Genomic DNA, 24,633 nt, shown 5'->3' with positions numbered 1-24,633 from the left:
ATCCAGCCAACACCTCTGAGCAGATGAGTTTCTACACTATACATAGAGGAGGTTTGTTTTTATTTCTTTAAATGAGTTGCTTGTGACTTTAATAAAATATCTTGACAGAAATGGAATATTGAGATTATTTATAAATTAAAACTTTGCTATTATTGGATTTAGTGAGTTTTAAATAGAAACTGGTGTGAAAACTATTCAGCATCTATGAAAAACACAAGGGCTGTTTTTCCATGTAATTTGTGTTCACCTTAGTGGTTTATATGTATTGTTCCATTTTAATTTTTCTTAAACCGTAGTTTTATTAAACCATAGTTTTTTTAAACCATAATTTCCACTCGTTCTGAAAAATGTTGATGTACTGTTGCAATGATTTTCTTTCCAGTTTCACTCTGTATATTTGATTTTAATCCTTAAACCATGTATGTAAGTAGGATTCCTTGAGGAGAAGAGGAAGTTCAGAAACGAACTTCAAATTTGTTTTAGATGATGATATTGTTTCCTTAAATAAATCTCTTGGAAACAATCATGTATGTTTTAAAAGTAAAATTAAGCCGTTGAACTACCTAAGTGTACTTAATATAATTGCTATAAACAGTATTCCTTTACTAGCTTGCATCCAGCCAGCTCCATCATTTGTTTAGGTATAGGTTGTGTTAAAGGTTGAAAAAGAGACCTTACCTTATTTATTCCCTGCTAATCAATTTTGCATTTCCCAATTTCCTCCCTCCCCCTACCACACTTACTTTAAAAATAAAAACCAACATGGCAGATCTAATATGATGTCATATTTTTCCTGATAACATTTTTTTAGACTTTCTTTTTTTTAAAAGCAGTTTTAGTTTCACAGCAAAATTGAGAGGGAGGGTACAGAGATATCTTGTATATCCCCGGCTGCTTCACATGCACAGTCTGCCCCTTATCAGCATCCCCCACCAGAATGGTACAGTTGTTACAACTGATAAAACTACAGTAACACTTAATTATCTGCCAAAGTCTGTAGATTACTTTAGGGCTCACTCTTGGCGGTGTTCATTGTTATTTTGGATAACATTCCTTTATCAAGTGTCTTTTGCAAATATTTTTTTCCTAGTCTGTGACTTGTCTTTTCATTCTCTTGACAGTGTTTTTTGTGAGTAGAATTTCTTTTTTTTTTTCTTTTTTCTTTTATGCTACCGGGTCTCACTCTCTGTTGCTCAGGCCAGAGTGCAGTGGTATGATCATAGCTTACTCAGGAACTATAGTTCCTGAACTCAAGTGATCCCGCTTCCTCAGGCTCCCAAGTAGCTGGAAGGGACACACCATTACGCCTCGCTAATTTTATTTTTGTAGAGATGAGGTCTTGCTGTGTTGCCTCCACTGGTCTTAAACTCCTGGCCTCAAGCTATCCTCCTCCTTCAGCCTCCCAAAGTGCGGGATTATAGGCATGAGCCACTGCACTGACCTAGAAAATTTTAATTTTAGTGAAATGCAGCTTATCAATTCTTTCTTTCATGGTTCGTATGTTTGGTGTCATATCTAAAAAAGCATCAAACCCAAAATTACCTCAATTTCCTCTTGTTAATCTGCTGGGGTTTTATAGTTTTATATTTTACCTTAGTTAGGTGTGATCTGTTATGAGTAATTTTTGTGAAGAGTATAAGTGATCATTCAACAATTTTTAAATTCAGTTTTTGAAAAAATGAATCTTATAATTTATATTGCCTTAAAAATGTGTTTTTCAATGATTACCAGGGTAACATTCTCATGAAAGGAAATTTGGATAGCAAGGGACATATACAAAAGAAAATCAAAATCATTCTTTATGATGAATACTACCATTTTAGTTTTTTATGTCTTCTACTATTTGTCTTTATAATATCATATAATATATACATGCATATACATATATAATATTCATTATATAAAATAATATTCATTATGTATAATTACAATGTCTGACAAATTTTCACCACTTTTTTTTCTTTTACTAGTTTATCATGAGTATTTCATCTGGACTTAATATTTTAAAAATTTAGTTCTATCTTAAAGAGGATTTCTAAAAATCTGCATTAATTCTTTCATACTGTTTAGTGAATGAACTTTTTCCTTGTGTAAATCATGTTTTCTCAGGTTATAAGGAAACAAGATGGTCAAATCATCTTAGGAAATGGGAGTGCAGTGACATTAGAGGGTCAACAGGAAAACATTGAAAGTGGTCTGCGTGGCCGGAGTGTACCAGTCAGGGTAGATTACATGTCAAGAAGTGACAGCAGCTGTAGTGATTTCATAGTAGTTGTTCTAACACAATCAGAAACTGTGCTTGGCTCTTTTCTTCTCTACTACTGTCACTCTTTTTTTTTTTTTTTTTTTTTGAGACAGAGTCCCGCTTTGTTGCCCAGGCTAGAGTGAGTGCCGTGGTGTCAGCCTAGCTCACAGCAACCTCAAACTCCTGGCTCAAGCAATCCTCCTGCCTCAGCCTCCCAAGTAGCTGGGACTACAGGCATTCGCCACCATGCCCGGCTAATTTTTTTTTGTATATATTAGTTGGCCAATTAATTTCTTTCTATTTATAGTAGAGACGGGGTCTCGCTCTTGCTCAGGCTGGTTTCGAACTCCTGACCTCGAGCAATCCGCCCGCCTCGGCCTCCCAGAGAGCTAGGATTACAGGCGTGAGCCACCGCGCCCGGCCTGTCACTCTTTTTTGAAAAACAACTTTATTGAAGTATAATTTACATATCATAATATTAGTACATTATAAGTATACAACTGTATGATTTTTAGTAAATTTATAAAGACGTGCAACCATTACCACAACACAATTGTATAATAGAACATTTCCATCATCCCAAAAGTTTCTTTGTGTCTATTTGCAGTTAATTCCTGCTCCTACCTCCAACCCTAGGCAACCACTGATCTGCTTCCGGTCCCTATAAAGTTTCTGGACATTTTAACATATTGGAATCATGCAATATGTAGCCTTTTGCATCTGACTTCTTTGAAGTTCTTCCATGATATAGCATGTATTGGTAGTTTGTTACTTTATTCCATTGTATGGTTATACTATATTTCTTTATCAATTCACCGATTGATATAAACTTGGATTGTTCAAAGTTTTTGTCTGTTATGAATAATAGTGCTATGTATATTTGGATACATGTATTTGCATGGACAAATTATTACAATTTATGGTGGATAGAGTCTTTGGAGTGGAATTATTAGGTTGTATGGTAGGTTTATGTTGAACGAAACTGCCAAATTGCTTCCCAAGTAGTTATACCATTTTACGTTCTCATTATCAGTGTGATAGGGTTTTACTTTCTACATATCCTTGCCAACACTTGGTATTTTAGCTATTCTAGTAGATATGTAGTGATATGTCATTTTGGTATCAATTTGCATTTTTGTAATAACTAATGATACTGAGTATTTTTTCATATATTTAATAACCACTCATGTATCTTCTTTAGTGAAATGTCTATTCAAATCATTTTTCCATATCTGAGTTATCTTATTTTTGAGTTTTAAGAGGTTTTATATATATATAGATATTCCAGATATAATTTTTTTTCAGATATGATTTGCTAGTGTTTTTGTCTGGGGTATGGCTTGTCTTTTCCTTTTGTTAATGGCTACTTTTGAAGCATAAAAATGTAAAATTTTATGAAATCCACTTTGTTGATTTTCTTATCTTTTATCAGTTGTGCTTTTGTTGCCATCATTTTAGCTCTTACATTCAGATCTATGATCCATTCTGAGGTACTTTTTGTATATGGTGTGAGGTAAGGGTCTAAGTTCATTTTGTTGCATGCAGATATCCAGTTGTCACATTAGTATTTGTTCAAAAGAACAAATAGTTCTTTCTCCATTGAATTGTCTTGGCATCTTTGTTGTGTATCTGTTAACCATGAATGTAATTATATTTTTCTGGACTGTACATTCTAATCCATTGATCTATTTGCCTATCCTTGTATCTATACCACACAGTCTTGATTTATAGTGGTGTCATAGTAAGTTTTGAAATTAGGTCATAAAAGTCATCCAACTTTCTTTTTTGAAATTATTTTATCTATTCCGTATCCTTTGCATTTCAGTAAAAATTTTAGCATCCACTTATCAATTTCTACAAAAAGAGCCTGTGAGAATTTTGGTAGGAATTGCATTTGATTTATAGCTCAATAGGGGAAATTTGCCATCTTGAAAATACTGAGTCTTTGGATGTATGAATACAGAATTTTCTTCTTTTATTTAGATCTTCAGAAATACTTGGCACATTTCAGTGTATCAATCTTATAATTCCTTTGTTAAATTTATTCCTATTTATTTTATGCTATTGTAATAGAATTATATTCTTATTTTTATTTTTATATTCTTCATTCCTAGTATATAAAAACACAGTTGAATTTTGTATATTTTTCTTTTATTCTGAGATCTTGCTGAACTTGTTTACTGGTTCTACTTGTTTTTATTTTGGATTTTCTGAGATCTTCTATATACTGAATCACAGTATATATGAATAAAAACAGTTTTATTCTTTCTTTCCCATCTGGATGGCATTAATTTTGTTATGTTTTGTACCTTAGACCATTGACTAGAACTTCTTGTACAATGTTGCATAGAACTAGTGAGAGTGGTTTTCTTTGCCTTGTTCCCAATCCTAGAGGGAAAGCATTCAATCTTTCACTATTAAGTCTGATGGTATCTGTGGATTTATCGCAGTTGCACTTAATCAGATTGAGAATGATCCATTTAATTTCTAGTCTATTGAGACTTTTATTATGAATTGCTTTGGAATATTGTCACATACTTTCATAAATCTATTGAGATGATCATGTAGTCATTGTCCTTTATGCTACTTATATTGTGTATAACATTAACCAATTTTACATAATTAATTTCTTTATTTTTTTACTTCAACATATTATGGTAGTACAAATGTTTAATTAATTTCTTAATTGATTAAGACAATCTTATATTTTTAAATATGCCCCATTTAGTCATAGTATATCATCTACTTCATATAGTGCTAAATACGGTTTGTTAAATTTTTACAGGATTTTGTATGTATATTCTTGAAGGGATTTTAGTCTGTAGTTTTCTTATAATGACTTTGTCTGGTTTTTAGATCAAGTTAATGCTGGCCTCAAAGAATAAGTTGGGAAGTCTTTCCTCCTGCTCAATTTTTGGAAAAGTTTATGAAGGATTGACATTATTTCTTTAAATGTTTAATAGAATTTACCAGTGAAGCCATATGGAGTTGGTTGGGTGTTTTTGGTCAAAAGTTTTTAAATTACGAATTCAATTTATTTATTTATTATAGGTGTATTTCTCCTTTCGTCACTGGTAGTAATTTGTGTCTTTCTAGAAAGTTGTTCATTTATCTAAGTTGTCTAATTTGTTAGCATGAAGTTGTTATTAAGAGTCCCTTTTAGGACACAGTGGGCATTGTAGAGGGGAAGGGTATGCCTCTAACACTTGCTTGGGTGAGGCAAAGACATAAAATGTAACCAAAATGTTTGTACCCTCATAATACCCTGAAATAAAAAAAAAAAGATTACATATTAGTGACCCTCACAGAAACACAAGCTAAACATTATCAGAATTTATACTGTCTACAACCCTATACTGTCTATTATTTGAATTTGTTGGGCTTATGGACTTGACACCTGTACCTATATTGTCATCATCTGTTTACATTAATTGTTTAACAACTAACTTATAAATTTAAAATTGAAGGCTATAAGTTAAGGTGCTCTATAAACTCTAAAAAACTAAAAAAAAAAAAGATTCCCTTTTAATTTTTTTAATTTCTGAAGAGTTAATAGTGATATTACCTCTTTCATTTCTTCCTTTTTTTTTTCTATCTTTCATTTCTTAATTTGATAATTTTTGACTTACCCCTTTTTTCTATGTTAGTCTCCCTAAAAGGTTGTGACTTTAATAATCTATTCATGGAATCAAGTTTTAGTTTCATTGATTTTTTTAAAAACTTATTCATCTGTTTTCTATTTCATTGATTTTACTTCTAATCTTTATTATTTTCATTTTTCTACTAGCTTTATGTTTACTTTTGCCTTATTTTTTCTGGTTCCTCAAGGTGAAAACTTAGGTTATTGATTTGAGAGATTTAGTAAACTGTATATCAGAAATTTTGATATGTTTTCATTTTTATTTACTTCAAAATATTTTATAATTTTCCTTATGTTTTCTTCTTTGGACCCTGGGTTTCATAAAAGTGTGTTGTTTACTTTCCAAATATTTTGGGATTTCATAGATTTCTTTCTGTTGCTGATTTCTAATCTAATTCCAGTGTGGTTAGAGAGCATATTTAGTATAGTTTTAATTCTTTTAAATTTATTAAGACTTGTTTTATGTTCTGGCATATGGCTTTTTGGGGGGAATGTTGTATATGTACTTGAATGTGTATTCTGTAGTTCTTAGGTATGGTAGTCTTTTTATGTCAATTAGATTGAGTAGTTGATGATGATGTCTATTTTTCCTTTTAAATACTGTCAGTTTATGCTTCATGTATAGTCACACATCAATAACAGTGAAGATTTATTCTAAGAAATGCATCACTCAACATTTTTGCTGTGTGAACATCACAGTGTGCTTACACAAACCTAGATGGTATAGCCTACTGTACATGTAGGCTGTACCCCATCTGTTGCATGGCCTACTGCCCCTAGACTAAAAACCTGTACTGAATGTTACTATACTGAATACTGTAGGCAGTTGTAACACAATGGTAAGTATTTGTGTATCCATGTATATCTAGAAATAGAAAAGGTACAGTTAAAATACATTATTATAATATTATGGGACTGCCATCATATATGCTGTCTGTCATTAAGCAAAACATTATGTGGTGCATAACTGTATTTTGAGATTCTGCTGTTAGATGCATATACATCTATAATTGTTAGGTTTTTCATTTTAGAGGAGGAGTGAGATCAGGAATATAGATAATTCTGTTGAGTGGCAGTAAATGGTTACTAGGGAGGATTAACAGCTACTTGGGAGAATGAATGGATGGAGAGAAACTGATTAACTTGTAAATGATTCTTTGTAGAAATTAAATTAACCCAAGAGACAGGTATTATATTTAAAATTCTTTGGGCCAGGTCTGGGTCTTGATCTTTTTTCCTGCAAGATACTGAGATAACAGGTCAGGGAAGTGAAGTCAATTGTTTTTTTTGGTTTGGGGTTTTTTTTTTGATGGGTCTGAATTTCTTATAAAGAAAGAGGGAAACCCCCTTCCAATGTCTGTTGATCTCTAAGGGGCCTTTAATTCAAAATACTCCTTATACCAAGAAGTCATATTTTGGGATGAAATTTCCTAAACTCCTTCACTTATCACCATCATTATATTGTATGTCATTTGATTAGTCAGTTGATTTCTTTCCTTCTACCACTATAATGCAAGCTCCATAAGAACAATGAGTTTATATTGATCACTGCTCTGTCCCTAGATCCTAGAATAATGTCATGTAATTTTAACTCATAATATTTGTTCAACAAAAGAATCTACCTTACTAGAAGTAGTCCTTGTATTGCTGTCAATGCTTAGGATTCAGCCCTTTTTACTTATTTATAATCCCTCCCTCCCTCCCTCCCTCCCTCCCTCCCTCCCTCCCTCCCTCCCTCCCTCCCTCCCTCCCTCCCTCCCTCCCTCCCTCCCTCCCTCCCTCCCTCCCTCCCTCCCTTCCTTCCTTCCTTCCTTCCTTCCTTCCTTCCTTCCTTCCTTCCTAAAACGAATATTTATTGTGTACCGTATGCTATGTGCTATGTTTTTAAAGAATTTGCTTCATCAATTATAAACCCTTTATTTTCCTCATGTTGGCATACAGCAATGTTGAGATATCTTTTCACCTTATTAAATCAACAAAACAAACCTCTTGGTTGCCAAATCTAATGGAAACTTTTTTATTCTTGACAATGTTGGTTGATTACTTCTTGAAATTCTTTCCTAACTTCTTGGTAACCACTCTTTTGGTTTGTTTTTTATGGATCTTGGCCACTCCTTTTTGAATGTTCTTCATGGGCTCTTTTTCCTTTTCCTCTGCCATTCTCTTAAATATAAATGTCTTTCATATTTATAGCTTTCCTGGGTATTGACATCTATACCTGCACTTTAGCTATCATCTTTTCACTGTTGGTTTACAAATCTGTTAGATTCTGGCTTCTTTGTTCCTTTCTTATATAATCCCACATTTCAGTTTGCCTCTACTAAAATTATAGACTGAATATTTCTGTTCCTCCAAAATTCTTATGTTGAAGCCCTGACCCCAACCCTTAATGTGATGGTATTAGGAGGTGGAGCGTTTAGGAGGTAATTAGGTTTATATGACATCATGAGGTTGGAGTCTACCTGATGGGATTGGTGATTTTTTAAGAAGGAGAAGAATCACCAGAGCTGCTTCTCTCTTGGCCATATGAAAACACAGCAAGAAAGGAGCTCTGTACAAACCAGCTTCGAAGAGGGCTCTCACCAAGAACCAAATCTGCCAGCACCTTGATCTCAGAATCCTCAGCTCCAGAACTATTAGACATAAATGTCTGTTGTTTAAGCCAATAGTAATTTGTTATAGCAGCCAAAGCTGACTAAGACAGCTGTTCATCTCATGGCCCTGATATTAGTGAGAGAATTTGATCTTATAGAGCAGTGGGAATCTTCCTTACCAAAAATTGATGCCAAGTAATTCACACATTGTTGTAATAGTCACATTTCTTTCAAAACTGTAGAGTAGCTAGTAATACCTAAATTGCCTGAAGGACAATGCTATTCTTTTGGTCCCTTCTCCCTTTAAAAGCAAAGATTATTCTAGTTTTGCATTGTTTATCATTGAAATCATAATTTTAGAGAATCTTTGAAAGCAATTTTAAATTTATTTATGAATAATGAAATTTTGATGACAAAATCATGATTAAACCAGTAATAACTTTCAGAAATAAGTAGTTTTAGGCATGATTTCTTAGGTTTCTAGATGTGAAGAAAATCACAAATTTGAAATCAGTTATTTCTTATTATCATTATTGTTATATTTTGTACATGCAGTACATTTCACATTTTCTAATATAAAACAGTATTCCAAATGTAGATTTTTATTTACAGAGGAAATAAAATTATAGATTGCTAATTTTCATTTCCTTTTTTATAGACTTTTTAGCTATATTTTTCCAGGAGGATTGATTACATTTTATATCATTTTTAATGCCTTGATTCCTTCAAAGTACCCATTACTTAAATGAATATTGCTTAAAATTAAAGAATGCTTCATCTTAACTGCCTGTAAATCAGTTAAGTGCTAACTGGTTTGGGGAAACAATGTCAGTAATTTTGGCTCATTTGTATTGTAGTGTATCTGTCTTTAAAGTGTTACCCTAACAATAGGTGATAGCGTACTCCTGTTTACACTAATTCATATTTGAAATACAAATCTGCCTGAGTTACACTCGTTTGTTAAACATAAGGGAAAAAGCTTGGGAAAGAGGATGACTTTTTTTGTTTCTAATGGCAAATTAATCATTCAGTGACTAAGGTTATGAAAGCAAAGAAAACTGAGGAAAGCATCTCCAATATTGACCAACATTCTTTCCTCATTTGTGAGGTAGATGTTTGTAAGGTGATTCATATTGACCCCAAGTACATACTTTTTCCCGTAGCATAGTAAAGTATCTTTTGGAATGGAAAGAATGATTCTCTAATCAGAGGGTATATCTCTATACTGACAAGATTCAGGCTGATAACTTAGATGTCTATGATAAGGGTATGTGTGTATATATGTATTTATATATATAATTAAAATTATTTGTGTCATCTAAACCATAATCTTTGAGTTTAGTGTAGCATAAAATCAAAAGCATTTAATATAATGTAAGGAATTTTTTCATTTTGTCCCAAAGCCTCTGTCATATTCACTTTCTTTCACATTATTTTATCTGAATTACATTAGTGTTTGGTAATCACTTTGTTGAGAATTGTTTTGTTTGTATTCTTTCTCTGTTGATACCATAGGAGGGGGGTCACAAATTCGCACAAAAATGGGATTCTCACTCTTTCTGCTTTCTTTTTCTTGTTTTTTAGACATTTTGTTTGAAAATTTCTGGATTCTGGCAGAAATATTTTCTTTCTAAAGTAAGAGACCCAGATTATAGCATTAGAACTTTCCAAGTAAAATAAAAGTCCTAATCTTGAAGGTCACCGCAGATTGATATCTACATAAAGTTCTCAGAGTAGTATGCAGATCTGGCCTGTCATGGATATCTGAACATAGTCTAGGGAGTAACCAGAACACTGTTTTGCCAGTATTATAATTAGATAAGGCATTTTTATTTTGGAGTATATTTGGGTGTGTGCAGTTAATGTGTTCTGTGGATTTTTGTCAAAGTGATTAATTATAGAATTTTTGTCATTACATATTAATATCTTATCTTTTAGGTATAGTATGCTTTTTAAAAGAGGCAATCTGCATGCTAAGTAAATAGGCATGAAGTAGTAGTACTTTTAAATAGGGGTCCCCAACCTACAGTGAGTTCTATAATTATTTCATTATATATTACGATGTAATAAATAATAGAAATAAAGTGCACAATGAGAGTGATGTGCTTGAATCATCCTGAAACCATCCCGCTTCCCTGGTCTGTGGAAAAATTGTCTTTTATGAAAATGGTCCCTGGTGCCATAAAGGTCGGGGACCACTGTTTTAAAGGGTTCTTAGTATGAGTTAGGGTATGAAATACTCAATTTCAATTTATTGATCTAATTCCAAAGAAGAAACAGAAACATAAATATGAGATAGTGCCAGTGTCATTTGGAATTTTTTTTCAAATTTGACAGATTTAAATGTGCTGCTCTTCCAACATAACCACCATTTAGCATTTCATGGATAATACAAGGTTTGACAAAAAATATGTGTAGCTCACTACCAGATTTAAATTATGTAATCTGAAATCATTCCAAAATATTTTAAAACAAATTTGGCAGAGCCTTTATTTTGTAAATAGCATGGAATTTGATGTAGGTTTTTAAATAATTTGAGAATTAGTTACAGATGATTTAAAGTTTGTAATTTTTTCTTGGGGGCAAAATATTTTAAATCTTAAGGCAGACAAAGTACCACAAAGCTGACCACATATTATTATGCAGTTAACATTATTTCCAATCAAGTTATTGTGAACTACTGTTGCTAGATTTATTCTATCATGCAAGTCTCCATTTCAGAGTTTCTGATTTTGTAGTTTTATTAACTATATTTGGTCAAGTCATTTTGAATGTTCAAACTTGTAGAAATCTACTTTGTGGCACCTACTGAATATCAAATGCATATTTAGACTCTTCTAACATATTTATAGCACAATCCACTTAATAATTCACTTGTTATTTTTCCTTTAATGAAAAAAATAATGTGAAACTATAAGTACATTGTGATCCATGTCCTAACTCTGCCTGGGCATGTCTGTTACCTATAGGGGAAAAATATATATGAAGGAAACATATATGAAGGAAATATAACTAAGTGTTAATAGAGGTTAGGTACAGTGGCTCACACCTATAATCCCAGCACTTTGGGAAGCCAAGATAGGAGGATCGTTTGAGGCCAGGAGTTTGAGGATGCAGTGAGATATATGATCACAACACTGTATTTCAGCCTGGATGACACAGTGAGACCCTGTCTCAAAAAAATATATTACTTTTTATTGGAGGTAGCAGAGTGAAAGGTGAATTATGACTGGTTTTGATATTTTCTTCTTCATATATTATACTTTCTAAGTTATCTGTAGTGTCTGTAATGAGGTACTAGGTACTATTTTAAAAACAAATAAATGTTCTCAATTTGTTTTAAAATAACTGAGCTACTTAAAACTGTCTATACTGACAAGCACTAGTAGAATGTAAAGTCCAAAATATAAGTGACAGGAACATATTTTCCATCAAATTGCTAACGTGATAATAAATGTTTACATTCTAATAATGAGTGGACTTTTAAAAATTCAAAAAATACTTTCCTATAACTGTAATAAAAAGATGGTTTTATCTCAGAAATTTATACTAATAAATTAATCTTATCTGAGATAAATTAGTAAAGGATAAAAGTATAAAAGGTATTTTACTTTAGTCCTGAAATTTATGAATGCTAATTTTTTATCAAGTACATTTTATTTAAAAATAACTCATAAGTCATCTAGGAAACATATCAAATTCATGTTGGGTCTTACCACTACCAATTCTGATCAAGTAGGTCTGAAGTAGAACCTAGGAACCTCTGTTTCAAATAAGCACCCATGTGATTCTGATGCAGGTGGCTCAGTAGGCCATAGTAGATTGTTTACTCTTTTCCTTCCTCATTCCAGATCTATGGTCATTTTCAGTCCATAGAAAAATTATTACACTTTCCTAATTTAATCCATTTTCCATATCTCTAAGGTATGGTACATACTCCCCAATAGTTGTACAATACAATTCACTAGGGTAAGGGAAGAGGAAGTTATAACTTCTATTTATATTTTTATCTCATTTCTTTAATTTCTATTCATATGTGTTTTATAATGTACATAATTATTGATATAATATGTTATAATAAATACAAACATTTTTAAAAGATAACTTTTAAGTAACTTGTAAATTGTTTAGCTACTTTGGGATACTATACTTGCTCTTTTATTTATTTTTTAGAGACAGGGTCTCACTCTGTTGCCCAGACTAGAATGCAGTGATGCTTTTTAACGACGTAGTATTAATCCTAAATGTTAAATGTTTTTCACTTCAAATATAAACAGGCAGGGCATGGTGGCTTACCACTATAATTGCAGCACTTTGGGAAGCCAAGATGGGAGTATCAATTGAGGCAAGTGGTTCAAGACCAGCCTGGGCAACATAGCCAAATCCCATCTCTACAAAAAATTAAAAATTAGCTGTTCTAGCATTCTGGGAGGCCAAGGTGGGTGAATAATTTGAGCTCAGGAGCTTGAAGCCAACCTGAGCAAGAGCGAGACCCTGTCTCTATTTAAAAAAAAAAAGAAAAGAAAAATAGAAATTAGTTGGACAACTAAAAAACATATAGAAAAAATTAGCCAGACATGGTGGTGCATGCTTATAGTCCCAGCTGCTCAGAAGGCTGAGGTACAAGGATTGCTTGAGCCCAGGAGTTTGAGGTTGCTGTGAGCTAGGCTGACACCACAGCACTCTGGCCCAGGCAACAGAGTGAGACTTTGTCTCAAAAAAAAAAAAAAGCCGGGGATGGTGGAATATACCTATAGTCCTAGCTACTCGAGAGGACTACAGGAGGATTTCTTGAGCCTAGGAGTTTGAGGCTGTGGTGAGCAGTGATTACCTGGGCAACAGAGTGAGACCCTCATCTCAAAAAATTATGTAAACAATAGACTATTTACTATCAAGTGGCAATTAACTGTATATTTGTTTGTATGCTTCCCTACTCCCTTTTGTCCCTTTTATCAGGTGATGCTTTTCCTTGGACTATCAGCTTGCATCATTTCAGCATATATACACTTCTTGGAAAACAAGTGACACTTTGCCTAGTGGAACCTATGGGTTGTACCTCTACTCTAGCTGTCACATCTCAGAAGCTACTTGCTACAGGACCTGATACACGACATTCATTTGTTGTCTGTCTCCATGTTGACCTAGAGTCACTAGAGATAAAATGCTCAAACCCCCAGGTTGGTACATTTGATTTATGAAAGGAAATTTAAAGTAATGTGATTTTAAAACAATTATTCATTTTATTGAAGGGTCTCTATTCTATTAAGTATCCTAAATTATTTTTAACTGGGCCATCAAGATCAGGGTGGTTAGATTAAGAATTGCTTTGAAGCTCTCTCAAGTTTTGTAATTTAAACTCTTTTGAAAATGTAATGGTTGTAACACAAATGCATCTTTTGGCTGATGGAATGAAATCAGTTGCAGATGTAATGTTTTTAAACACTGAAGAACTATTTTACTGTTAGACTGGATAAGACTGTTGAACTGATCCAATGTGATTTTCAATCAGATTCTCACTCAGAACTTTACTTATAATGCTATATTTTTTAAAAGAATAGCACTGTTTACTATTTAAAAAGGCATCTTATTAATCCCATAAGATTTCAGTTGTCATGAGCCAACCATATTATCTCTTGCAACTTTATAATTTTATACGAATTCAAATAAACAGGATTTGCACACATGATTAATTGCATACAATTTATACTTGTTTCTTTAACCTTAAGTATACTGTACTGTATTTTCTACATATTATGCATATTGAATGTTATTTGAAGTTATATTTTAAAATAATCCATTTTAGAATATTATTGGATCTTATATATCAATATCAGTAAGTCGATGTTTATCCTAGTATTAACTATAAGCCAGTTTTTAAAGGATGCTTTTGAAAAGTACATTCACGTTATTTGAGTACAGTCCCAGCTGCTCAGGAGACTGAGGCAGGAAGATCACTTGAGCCCAGGAATTTGAGGCTATGGTCATGCCTGTGAATAGCCACTGCACTCTAGCCTGAACAACAAAGTGAGATACTATCTCTCAGAAAATAATTTAATTCAAGTTTGTTTTTATAAAGCAGATTCAAGTGTCATTCCGTATTTTATAAAGCACCTTATTGATACTGTCCTCCTTTCTTCTCTCCTCTCTGCCTCTCTTCCCCTACCATAAACAGATTGGTATGACTTTTTTTAATATATTCGTACACTTTGAAAAGATTGGGTCTGCTAATATATTGATGAAAGCCTTATAAAAATGCATATAATTACGACAAGGCAGTTATATTAAAAGGACAGTATCATAAAAATGTAAGAGCTCATCCTCCATTATAAAAGTCATTTCTGTTTGAATCAGTAGTAAATGCTTTTGAATGATACTAAACATTCCAGTTTAATGGCCATTTGCGTTTCTGTTATAACCAATAGTGATATAGAAGAGAATACTTATGAAATGACTTACCCTCTCTGAGATCACTCTTTAAATACTGCTGCTAATGGTTCTTTAAAAATGTTCCGAAGAGGAAGGGAAGCTGTTATGGGTTGAATTGTGTTCTCTCAAAAAGATAATATTAAAGTCATAACCCCCTGTATCTCAGAATATGACCTTATTTGGTAATAGGTTTGTTACCGAAGAAATCAAGTTAAAATGAGGTAATTAGGGTGAACCATAATCTTGTGTGACTGGTACCCTTATAAATGGGAAATTTAGACATAGACACATATAGAGGAAAGGTGTTGTGAAGACATAACGGAGAAAGTGCCACGTAAACATGGAAGCAGAGATCAAAGTGAGGAAGCTGAAAGCTAAGGAACACCAAAGATTGCCGACCACCTCCAGAAGCTAGGAAGAGAGCCAAGGAACAGTTCTACTCAGTCTTAGTCTCAGAGCGTGCATGGCCCTGCTGATATCTTGATTTTGGACTCTAGCATCTAGAAGTATGAGACAATAAATTTCTGTTGTTTTAAGCCACTCAGTTTATGGTGCTTTGTTATGGCAGCTCTACTAAATAGAATATAGAGAAACAGATTCAACTTCTCTAGATCCTTTATCACAGAATCCATTAAAAAGGAATGCATAGGAGATCTATTCCTAGCATGTCAATGTAAGACCCCCTGAGCCTACTTTTCCTACTGGTTATTCCTGTATACTCTGGGAACAATGTAAAAACTAACAATTAACTACCATGTAAATGAATGTTTCAACTATTTTAAAATGATTGAATCGCAAAAAGACTTTAAGGCTGCTATTATAATTTTTTTTAATCTTAAAAGCAGTTACAGGAAAAGACAGCTTCCATATAAGTAAGTAGTGATTTGAATGAGTGTAGATTTCTCATTAAAAGCCATAGGAGACAGAAGATATTAGAACACTGTCTTTAAAGTGCTAACATGAAAGAACTGTTAACCCAGTGAGGATACCCCACAGAAATGAAAGTGAAATAAACACATTTTTAAATAAAGGAAACTAAAAATTTATCACCAGCTGCCCTATTCTACAAGAAATGCTAAAAGAGGTCATTCAGGGTGAAGGAAAATGATACCAGATTAAAACGTGGATCTTCAGAAATGAAAGAAAACTAGCAGAAATGGTAAATAGCTTGGTAAATATTTTTTGGAAAAACTATTAAAAATATATATGACTATTGCAAAAAGCATGGCATTGTCTACTGGGTGTTTCATTGCATATAGATGTAATATAAAAGATATACCAGGTAACTGTAACATTAAGGAAGATGAGGAAAAGAGCCAAGTTTTTGCATATCGTGTAAAACATAAACACTTAAGCTGTGAAAGTTTTGGTATGTATATTATAATCTTTTAGAACAACCCACTAACAAATGTGGGTAAAAATGGGCAAAATTGTAAAGGGATAGAGCCAAAAAGCCAATAGATGAATTAAAATTAAATACTAAAAAATATTCAAATAAGCCAAAAGAAATCAAGAAAGAAAAACATAGAAAAGGTAGGGGGTAGAAACAGAATACAAAAAATAAAATGGTAGCACTAAGCCAACTATATCAATGATTATATTAAATGTTAATTGTCTGAAGTAGGAATCAACAGATTAATGCCTACAGGCAAATTTGGCCACACTCATTTTTTTTTATGTTGCAATCATGGTGTAGCTGCAGGATTGAGTAGCAATAACAGAACTTGGGGTGGGCATGGTGGCTCATGTGGTAATCCTAGCACTGTGGGAGGCTGAGGCAAGAAGATTGCTTGAGGCCAGGAGTTGCAGAGCAATAACAGTGTACCTCACAAAGCCTAGGGACGAGACAAAGTTTGCAAACTCCTGGCCTAAATACTTCAATTAAAAGACAAATATTTATACAGTGGAGGAAAAATGCAAGACTCTACTATATACTGCCTAAAAGTGAAATACATGAAATATAAAGAAATAGATTGTAAGTAGATGCATAGGAAAAGATACACCATACAAATAGTATAAGAAGGCTGGACTTATTATAGTATCAGATGAAATAAAATCATATTATCTGAGATAAAGAGTGACATGAAACAAAAATTGACAGAATAAAGGGAAAAATAGATAATTGTACAACCTTGGTAGGAAGTTTTTATAATACTTCTCTTAGCGATGGATAATAAAAGTAGATAAATAAGCGGAGATATAGAAGATATGAAAAATACTATGAACTCACCTTGATCTAATTGGTACTTATCAAACAGTATATCCAACAACTGCATTGCACCTTTTTTCAGGTATATAATACATGGTCTCATATTTAAGAGGACCAAAATCATACAAAAGTATATTATTTGGCCATAGTCAAATTAATTAAAAATTAATAATAATAAAAATCTTTAAGAGAAACTTTAAATATCTGGACCTTAACATGTTTCTAAATAATTTATGGGATAAAGAGAAAATCACTTGGGAAATTAGAAAATATTTTTATTGAATGACAGTGAAAAAAAAAAGTGGCTATAGCTTATGGCAATGTTTAGAGGGAAACCTATCTTTAAATACTTACATTAGTGTTACCAGAAGTTCAGCACTTGTCCCCAAGGCTGCATTAGAATAACAAAGACAAGTAGTTGAGGAAAATGGAAAGAGATATTTATTAATTTGCCAGCAAATGACAAAAATGGCAGACTCCCATCTTAAAGTACCAGTTCCTAATCATAAGCTGAAATACATTGGTTCAAAAGGGAGGATTTTCAGTTCTAGGCTTGCTTTTCAAGTACAGGTTAAGATTCTGATCATCACATCTCCAGTGAAGACAACTCCATGACCTCTAACCATGACCTTCCGTAGAACCACATCTTGTCCTATAGCTCAAAGAACAAAAGATACTCCCCTCTACTTCCTGACCACTGGCCTGAGGCAGGGATGCAGGTTTTAGTTCTCCAAAAGGACCTGGGGAAGTTTCAAAAAGATGGAAAACATTTTTAGCCTTTTTTTCCAGGCCATTCTCTCTGTTAAATTAGAATGGAATAAAGATCGAGACAGATTAACCTGAATTTTAATGATAAAACTTGAGACTCCATATAAACCTCTTTCTTATGAGTGGTTGCTTTAGCTTATGCTTTTAAGATTCTCTCTGAAGTCTTTCAAAATTCCAGAGGACAGCTTGATTGCTTCTCCCACATTCCCCAAATGAATTAAGCAAATACTGAGTCCTACGTGTAAGGCAGACATAAGGAAAACTAAGATGAATAAGACAAACAGGTGAAGAAGGCCATGTCTACATATGTCATGATCTAACTGTTGAAATCCATAGATAAAGAGCAAATCTTGAAAATATCATGAGAAAATGCATATATGACACATTACAGGAGAACCAAGATTTCATTAACAGTTTAATTTTCATAAGAAACCATGGAGGCCAGAAGAACATCTTTAAATTATGAAAATAAAAAATAAAGCTGCTCAATCCAGAAGTCTAAATCAAGCATAAATAACCTTTGTACATGAAAACTAAAGAAAGATAAAAGAATATCACCAGTAGAACTGTATTACATAAAGTGCTAAAAAATGTTCTTCATGCTGAAGGGAAATAACACCAGATGGTTGAGCATTTCTTCCAATGTTTATCGGCCATTGAGTTGGCTCTTTTGTGAATTGATAATTTATATTGTTTACATTAATTTGTGTTTTGTTGATTAATAAGGTTGAGCATTTTTTCTAATGTTTATTGACCAGCGAATTTGCTTTTTTGTGAATTGATAATTCATATCATTTACCCAGTCTTCTAATAAGTTAGTTTTCCTTTCTTAGCAATTTGACAGAGCTTCCTTTATACTCTATTATAAATACAAACATTTTTTTCTGTAATGCAGTTAATTTGCCTTTAAATTTTATGGCATCTGGCAGGCTTCTCTCACTCCCCAATTCAGCTGCTCTAGAGGATTCATGTGCAATTGATAAGGTGCTTCTGATGAAGCTATGACTGGATGGACATGAGTTACCACCACACATGACAAGAGACCCTTACCCGCAACATCATGAGAAGGCATGAAGAAGGGGTCCTTTGAAGGAATAAGCCAAAACCTACCAAAGCATAAACAACTTGAACCAATAGACTATACCTTAAAAATGATACACCCCCAAGCAAAACATAAAAGGAACAAAAAGAAAATAGTAATTAAATGATGACGTGAATGGATTCTTGGAATACCTAAGATAGAACTCACAGATGGTCTCATAATGGGGATTACATAGCAACAGGCAGTCAGGAAATAAGGGAAGACATACAGTTGCTTTAAAGAAAGGCAGTCAATGGGAAGGAAGATGATTATAAAAAGACAAGCAGCAAAGAAATATGCAAGAGTATGTTCCTAGTGTAGAAAGCCTGGTCATGGAATTGCAGATTGCCCAGCTATCTTTGAAAATCGAGATAGGGGTGCTGGAATATGTTACCTACGTGGACACACAGAACACAAAATAACCAAGTAAAAGGCTTAAGTAGACCTAGGTGGTGGTGAATTTCCTTTTACAAAATGTTTTGTTTGTGGGAAAATGGAGCACTTGTTTAGATCTTGTCCTGATAATCCCAAAGGACTCTATGCTGATGTTGGTGGATGCAAACTTTGTGGCTCTGTGGGACATTTAAAGAAAGGTACCTCTGAACGTCAGAGTTCAGATCTAATGGTCACAGTTGGTTTCTGGGCAAAGGGAATGAGTGCAGACTGTGAAAAATTTTGGATGCACTTAAACCACAGAAACTCAAAACAAAGATACCTAAAATTGTTAAGTTTTGATAACGAGTATTGTTAGTTACCACCTCATTGTCACTTTCTAAATTGGGTCTACTTCACAAGTTAGAGATGATCTCCCTTGGAGCCAAGTCTCTATTGTAGATATTGGTGTGATCTTGATGTGGTCAAAAGCAGTTTTCTGCATTCTACCCATCAAAGAGTACTTCTACCGCTGTTTAGAAAAAGATCATTAAAGAAAAGAATAAGATGATTAAATTGGATTCTCTAAAATAACATATTTTTAACAGAATTTAGACATAATTAAGTGGTTGTATACTTGATTGTAATAGTCATCTTTTTTAAATGCAAAATTATGCATAAATGTTAACTACCCCTAAACAAAGGGTACTGCTTTGTATTTGGAATTAAGTTTTTGGTTATATTGTTTTCTTGGTTCACAGTAACAATATATTGTTATAGTAGAAATTTATTTATGAATTGCCACTCCACAAAATCTGCATTTTAAAAATATTGAATAAAAGTACATTTGCTATTTTTAAAAAATTTTAAAAAAACTTTATGGCATATTTTGCCAAAAATGTTTAATCTTTCATTGTCAAATATATCTGTATTTCTCTTTTTATTTTCTGAATATCTTGTCTTAATAAAAAAAAGTATCATGAACCCATAAAAAACACACAAATATACCCATGCACATAGGAGCTTGTAATTTAACTCTTTAATTTTTGTTTTAAAATTAACGACTCCAAATAAATCTCTTTCTTGTGAATGCTTGCTCACTAATTCATCTGTTTTTATTTTTTGCTTTTTGTTTTTAAAATACATATGTTGTAAGGAAGAAGTACAGATCAGTACTTCTTGGCCCTTTTTAATTCGTTGTTTACTTTAAGAATGTGATAAAAAAAAAACTGAGCCTTTTTCTCAGAACAGTGTATAGACCCACTAAATTTTGCATAGACTGTCAGAATATGCAAATATGGCTTTTGATTATGGCCAATGTGTAAGTTTATTGATTACATTACTGAAATAATTCCTACTTGAAATATCTTTCTTTGCTTTATCCAATAGGATGACATTAGAAGTATGACCCTTGTACATTATTGAATAGGGTTCATTGTTGCTCAGATATAGAGCCCCCATGTAGTTTATGTACTTTTAAAATAGTACAAGCTCTATATGTAAAGCAGGCCCAGAGCAAATTCATTGTCATGTCAGATGTTATTGTCTATATTAGTCCTGAAACTCTCATTGCTATTCAAGGTTCTTAGTGCACATATTTATTCTGGTGCTTTTGTACCTACAAGTGGTTTCTATCAACCCTTCCTTTCATCTTATCTGTTTTACCAAAATCACCCAGTTTGCCTTGATATCTTCATATACTAATCTCACAGTCCCTAAAATTGTGTTCATTGAAAAAGTATATGAGCCTATAGAATTCTTTCTTTAACATAATAAAACTTTAATTTTCCTTTGGTCAGTAATTTGATATATTGTCGTCTTTTAGGCATTTTCAAGAATATAAGACTATCTTTGCATTTTGGGGTCTTAAGTGCGTGGAACTAGAGAAAGAATAGATTTTATATTTCCTATTCTTTTGTTTATAGTTTTTATTGCTGTAAGTTATGTTGGTCAGTTTTTACCAAGGCAATGGAATTTGGCATTATTATATAAGAACACAAACTTTGAAGTCAGACACAATTGGATTTATATCCTTGTATCACTCACTCACTTTTAATTTCTCTGAGACTCCTGATTTTTATCTTTTAAACAAAATTAAACTAAGTATAATGTTTTATATGAAAAGTTGGGTATTTTTAAAAAAACTTTTTGAAACTGATTTTTAATGGTTAGTATCAACCTATATGCCAAATGAAATAGTTTTTCTAAATTTATATTCACTTACAGCTCACTGCATTATTCAACACAAATCACTAAATTGCTTGGTGAATTTCTATTTTGCCTTGTTTTCCATTCACATTGTATATCCATGATTTTTATTCTTCCTCTCTACCTTTATGATTCTGTTCTATCTGACTCTATTATCTCTTAATACCCTGCAGGATAAGCTCTTCTCTAACTGTATAAGACTCTTCATTGCCCCTATATATTGTCTTGGTCATCCCTACACTTGGCTTTTGCTCATTCTTTACCTCTGATGAGAGTTAATTGGTACCTATTCTTTACCTCTGGAGACAGAATTCCTATTTCTCCTTCAGGAAAATATCTCCTTGAGGCTTTTCACAGCCTCTCCAGTCTGATTAAGTCTCTTTTCTGAATGTCTACATATTAAAATGAGAAAATATGTGTGAAAATAATTTTTTAAAAATAAAAGGTTATGTTTTTTTCTATTCAATCAGCATTTCATACTCAAGATATTATTGATATTATGTCATCTTCATACATAACTGACATAAAGTTTGTGGTACTCATTTTTTAGAGATTTTTTTAAAAAGTTTTATTGTTGGCCGGGCGCGGTGGCTCACGCCTGTAATCCTAGCTCTCTGGGAGGCCGAGGCGGGCGGATTGCTCAAGGTCGGGAGTTTGAAACCAGCCTGAGCAAGAGCGAGACCCCGTCTCTACTATAAATAGAAAGAAACTAATTGGCCAACTAATATATATAGAAAAAATTAGCCGGGCATGGTGGCGCATGCCTGTAGTCCCAGCTACTTGGGAGGCTGAGACAGAAGGATCGCTTGAGCCCAGGAGTTTGAGGTTGCTGTGAGTGAGGCTGACGCCACGGCACTCACTCTAGCCTAGGCAACAAAGCAAGACTCTGTCTCAAAAAAAAAAAAAAAAAAAAAAAAGTTTTATTGTATACTTAACATACAATAAACTGCATGTTTAAATTATCCAATTTGATAAGATTTGGCATACATTCACACATCAAACTATCCTCACAATCAAGATAATGAATAAATCCAACATCTTCAGTTTCTTTATGCAGCTTTGGAATCCCCTCTCCCATTCCTCCTTTATCACAGGTAACCACTGATCCTGTCATTATAGATTAATTTTTATTTTCTAGGATTCTGTATGATGAAATCACAATTTTATTCTTTTTTAGCCTCACTTCTTTCATTCTGCTTAGTTGTCTTGAGATTGATGTTGCTTGCATCAACATGAATTATTTATTATTTATTTTGCAATAAAAATAAACTATTCTGTCATTGATATACTTCAATTTGTTTACTACCTGTTAAAGAACATTTGTCATTTTTTCCAATTTTTTTGATATTAACAAGTAATGCTGCTATGAACATTTATGTACACATCTTTGTATGGACATAGGCTTTTATTATTTTAGGGAAATTACTTAGGAATGGAATGGTTGGACCACATGGTAAGTGTGTGCCTTTTTCAAAAAGTGCCATATTATTTTTATGTTCTCACTAGCAGACAACGAGAGTTTCAGTTGCTATACATCCTCGCTAATACTTTATATGATTAGGCTTTTTAATTTTAGACATTCTAATAGGTGAAATGTGATAGTTCATTGTGGCTTTAATTGGCCTAGTGTTTCAGTATGACTTAAAGGATAAAAGTTGAATATTCATTTTTTGCCTTTTTTTAACTTCTGAATTTGGGAAGTCTTGAGTTCTGTGTTAGCTTTCTTCTTTGAAAATAAAAATATGTTTAAAGTTTATGTCTTTGCTTGGCACTTTAAATACACAATGTACTTGTTGACATTCATACATAATTTTTAAATGGTAACAGTAAAAGGAATCAAAAGTAGTAACAATGAAAGCATCATTTCTCTTAAATAAATAAGCCTATGCCCTTAGAAATATTTAGAACCTGACTTTTATGGTTTATGCTCTCATTTGTCAGTTCTAATTGTTCAGAAAAAAGCAAAAGAATCCTTTTAAAAAATTTTGTTTGTAACAAAATTGTTTCTTTTTAGAAACTTATTCATGATTATGAAGGACAAAAGAATTTGAGCTAATATTTTTCTAAGAAGCTTTTTATAATATCTTTAGTCATTAGATTATTTTTGAACAAAATAGCTATAACTTGAGATTTGAAACGTTGTTACACAAAAAGCAGGAGAATACTGCACATTCAAGTGCTGTTTTGTATCAAATAAGGATTGACAACAGTGTTTTTATGCATCTGTTCTGCCCACATAAGAAGCCAGCTTCATCATCTGGATTTGTCCTGGGGCTGAAACTTTTTATAAATACGAGAATTATACTTTTTACAAAAAAATGGCAAGCAGAATATGGTATCCAGCTGTGGATTTGCTTATATATTATATTTGCATTTATTTCCTGGGCTTGTTTTATGCAGTATATGGCAATATGTTGTCATAAAAATTCCATGATTAATGCTTATTTATGAAATCTTGTGTAAATATCTTAGAACTCAGTCAAACAATGTGCAAGTTAAACAGTTTTTTTCCCCTGAGTAGTGGAATGACATATCCCATGGGAATAGTAGGTTGGATATGTTCTTTATCTTATGGAAAAGTCTCATATGTAACATTTCTCATTTACTATTCTATATTATATCATTCTTTTTTAAAATTTCTTTTGCTAGGTAAGAAATCTAGTTTCACATTTATTCTTAGGAAAAATAGAGGAAATTTAGATGTGGAAATAATTTAGAAATAAGGATGGTAGTTATTTCACATTTCACTAAATAATTACATTTACTAGGATGTATTTGTTTTCTGATTTTGATCCTGTCTTCTAGTTAAGAGGCATTTGTATTCTATTATCTATATGTTAAAATAAATGTTCAGTAATAAGTTGTGCTTTTATTATTATGGTTTTAATTCACAAAAAATGATGGATTATAAAATATCACAGTATGAGTATGAAGCAAATTTCAAGTGTGAATAAATCATGATTAGTGATACATTAGTAGACTTTTATAGATTCTTATTTCTCCAGACTGGTTAATTTATTCATATTTAATATTTTAGTGAATTGTAACTTGAAGTTGAAAGACTTGTTTTCCCTTTTTTTTCCTTATGCT

The 24,633-nt window shown here is 32.7% G+C and overlaps 1 protein-coding gene and 1 pseudogene across 6 annotated transcripts in view; both read left to right on the top strand.

Moving 5' to 3' along the window:
• Positions 1–24,633, top strand: part of VPS13B (vacuolar protein sorting 13 homolog B) — a 761,111-nt gene that overhangs the window by 394,459 nt on the left and 342,019 nt on the right. For all 6 annotated transcript variants that reach the window (XM_012762009.3, XM_012762013.2, XM_012762010.3 and 3 more), the window contains one exon: positions 13,436–13,656. In XM_012762009.3, coding sequence (XP_012617463.2) covers positions 13,436–13,656 — 221 coding nt within the window. The remainder of the gene's footprint in view (positions 1–13,435; positions 13,657–24,633) is intronic.
• LOC142871937 (zinc finger CCHC domain-containing protein 9 pseudogene) lies at positions 13,667–24,630 on the top strand (annotated as a pseudogene).

This window comes from Microcebus murinus, chromosome 7, assembly GCF_040939455.1.
Source record: "Microcebus murinus isolate Inina chromosome 7, M.murinus_Inina_mat1.0, whole genome shotgun sequence".
In the NCBI taxonomy this organism is placed as follows: domain Eukaryota; kingdom Metazoa; phylum Chordata; class Mammalia; order Primates; family Cheirogaleidae; genus Microcebus; species Microcebus murinus.
The sequence above is the reverse complement of the archived record's forward strand: the minus strand, read 5'-3'. Positions and strand labels throughout refer to the sequence as shown.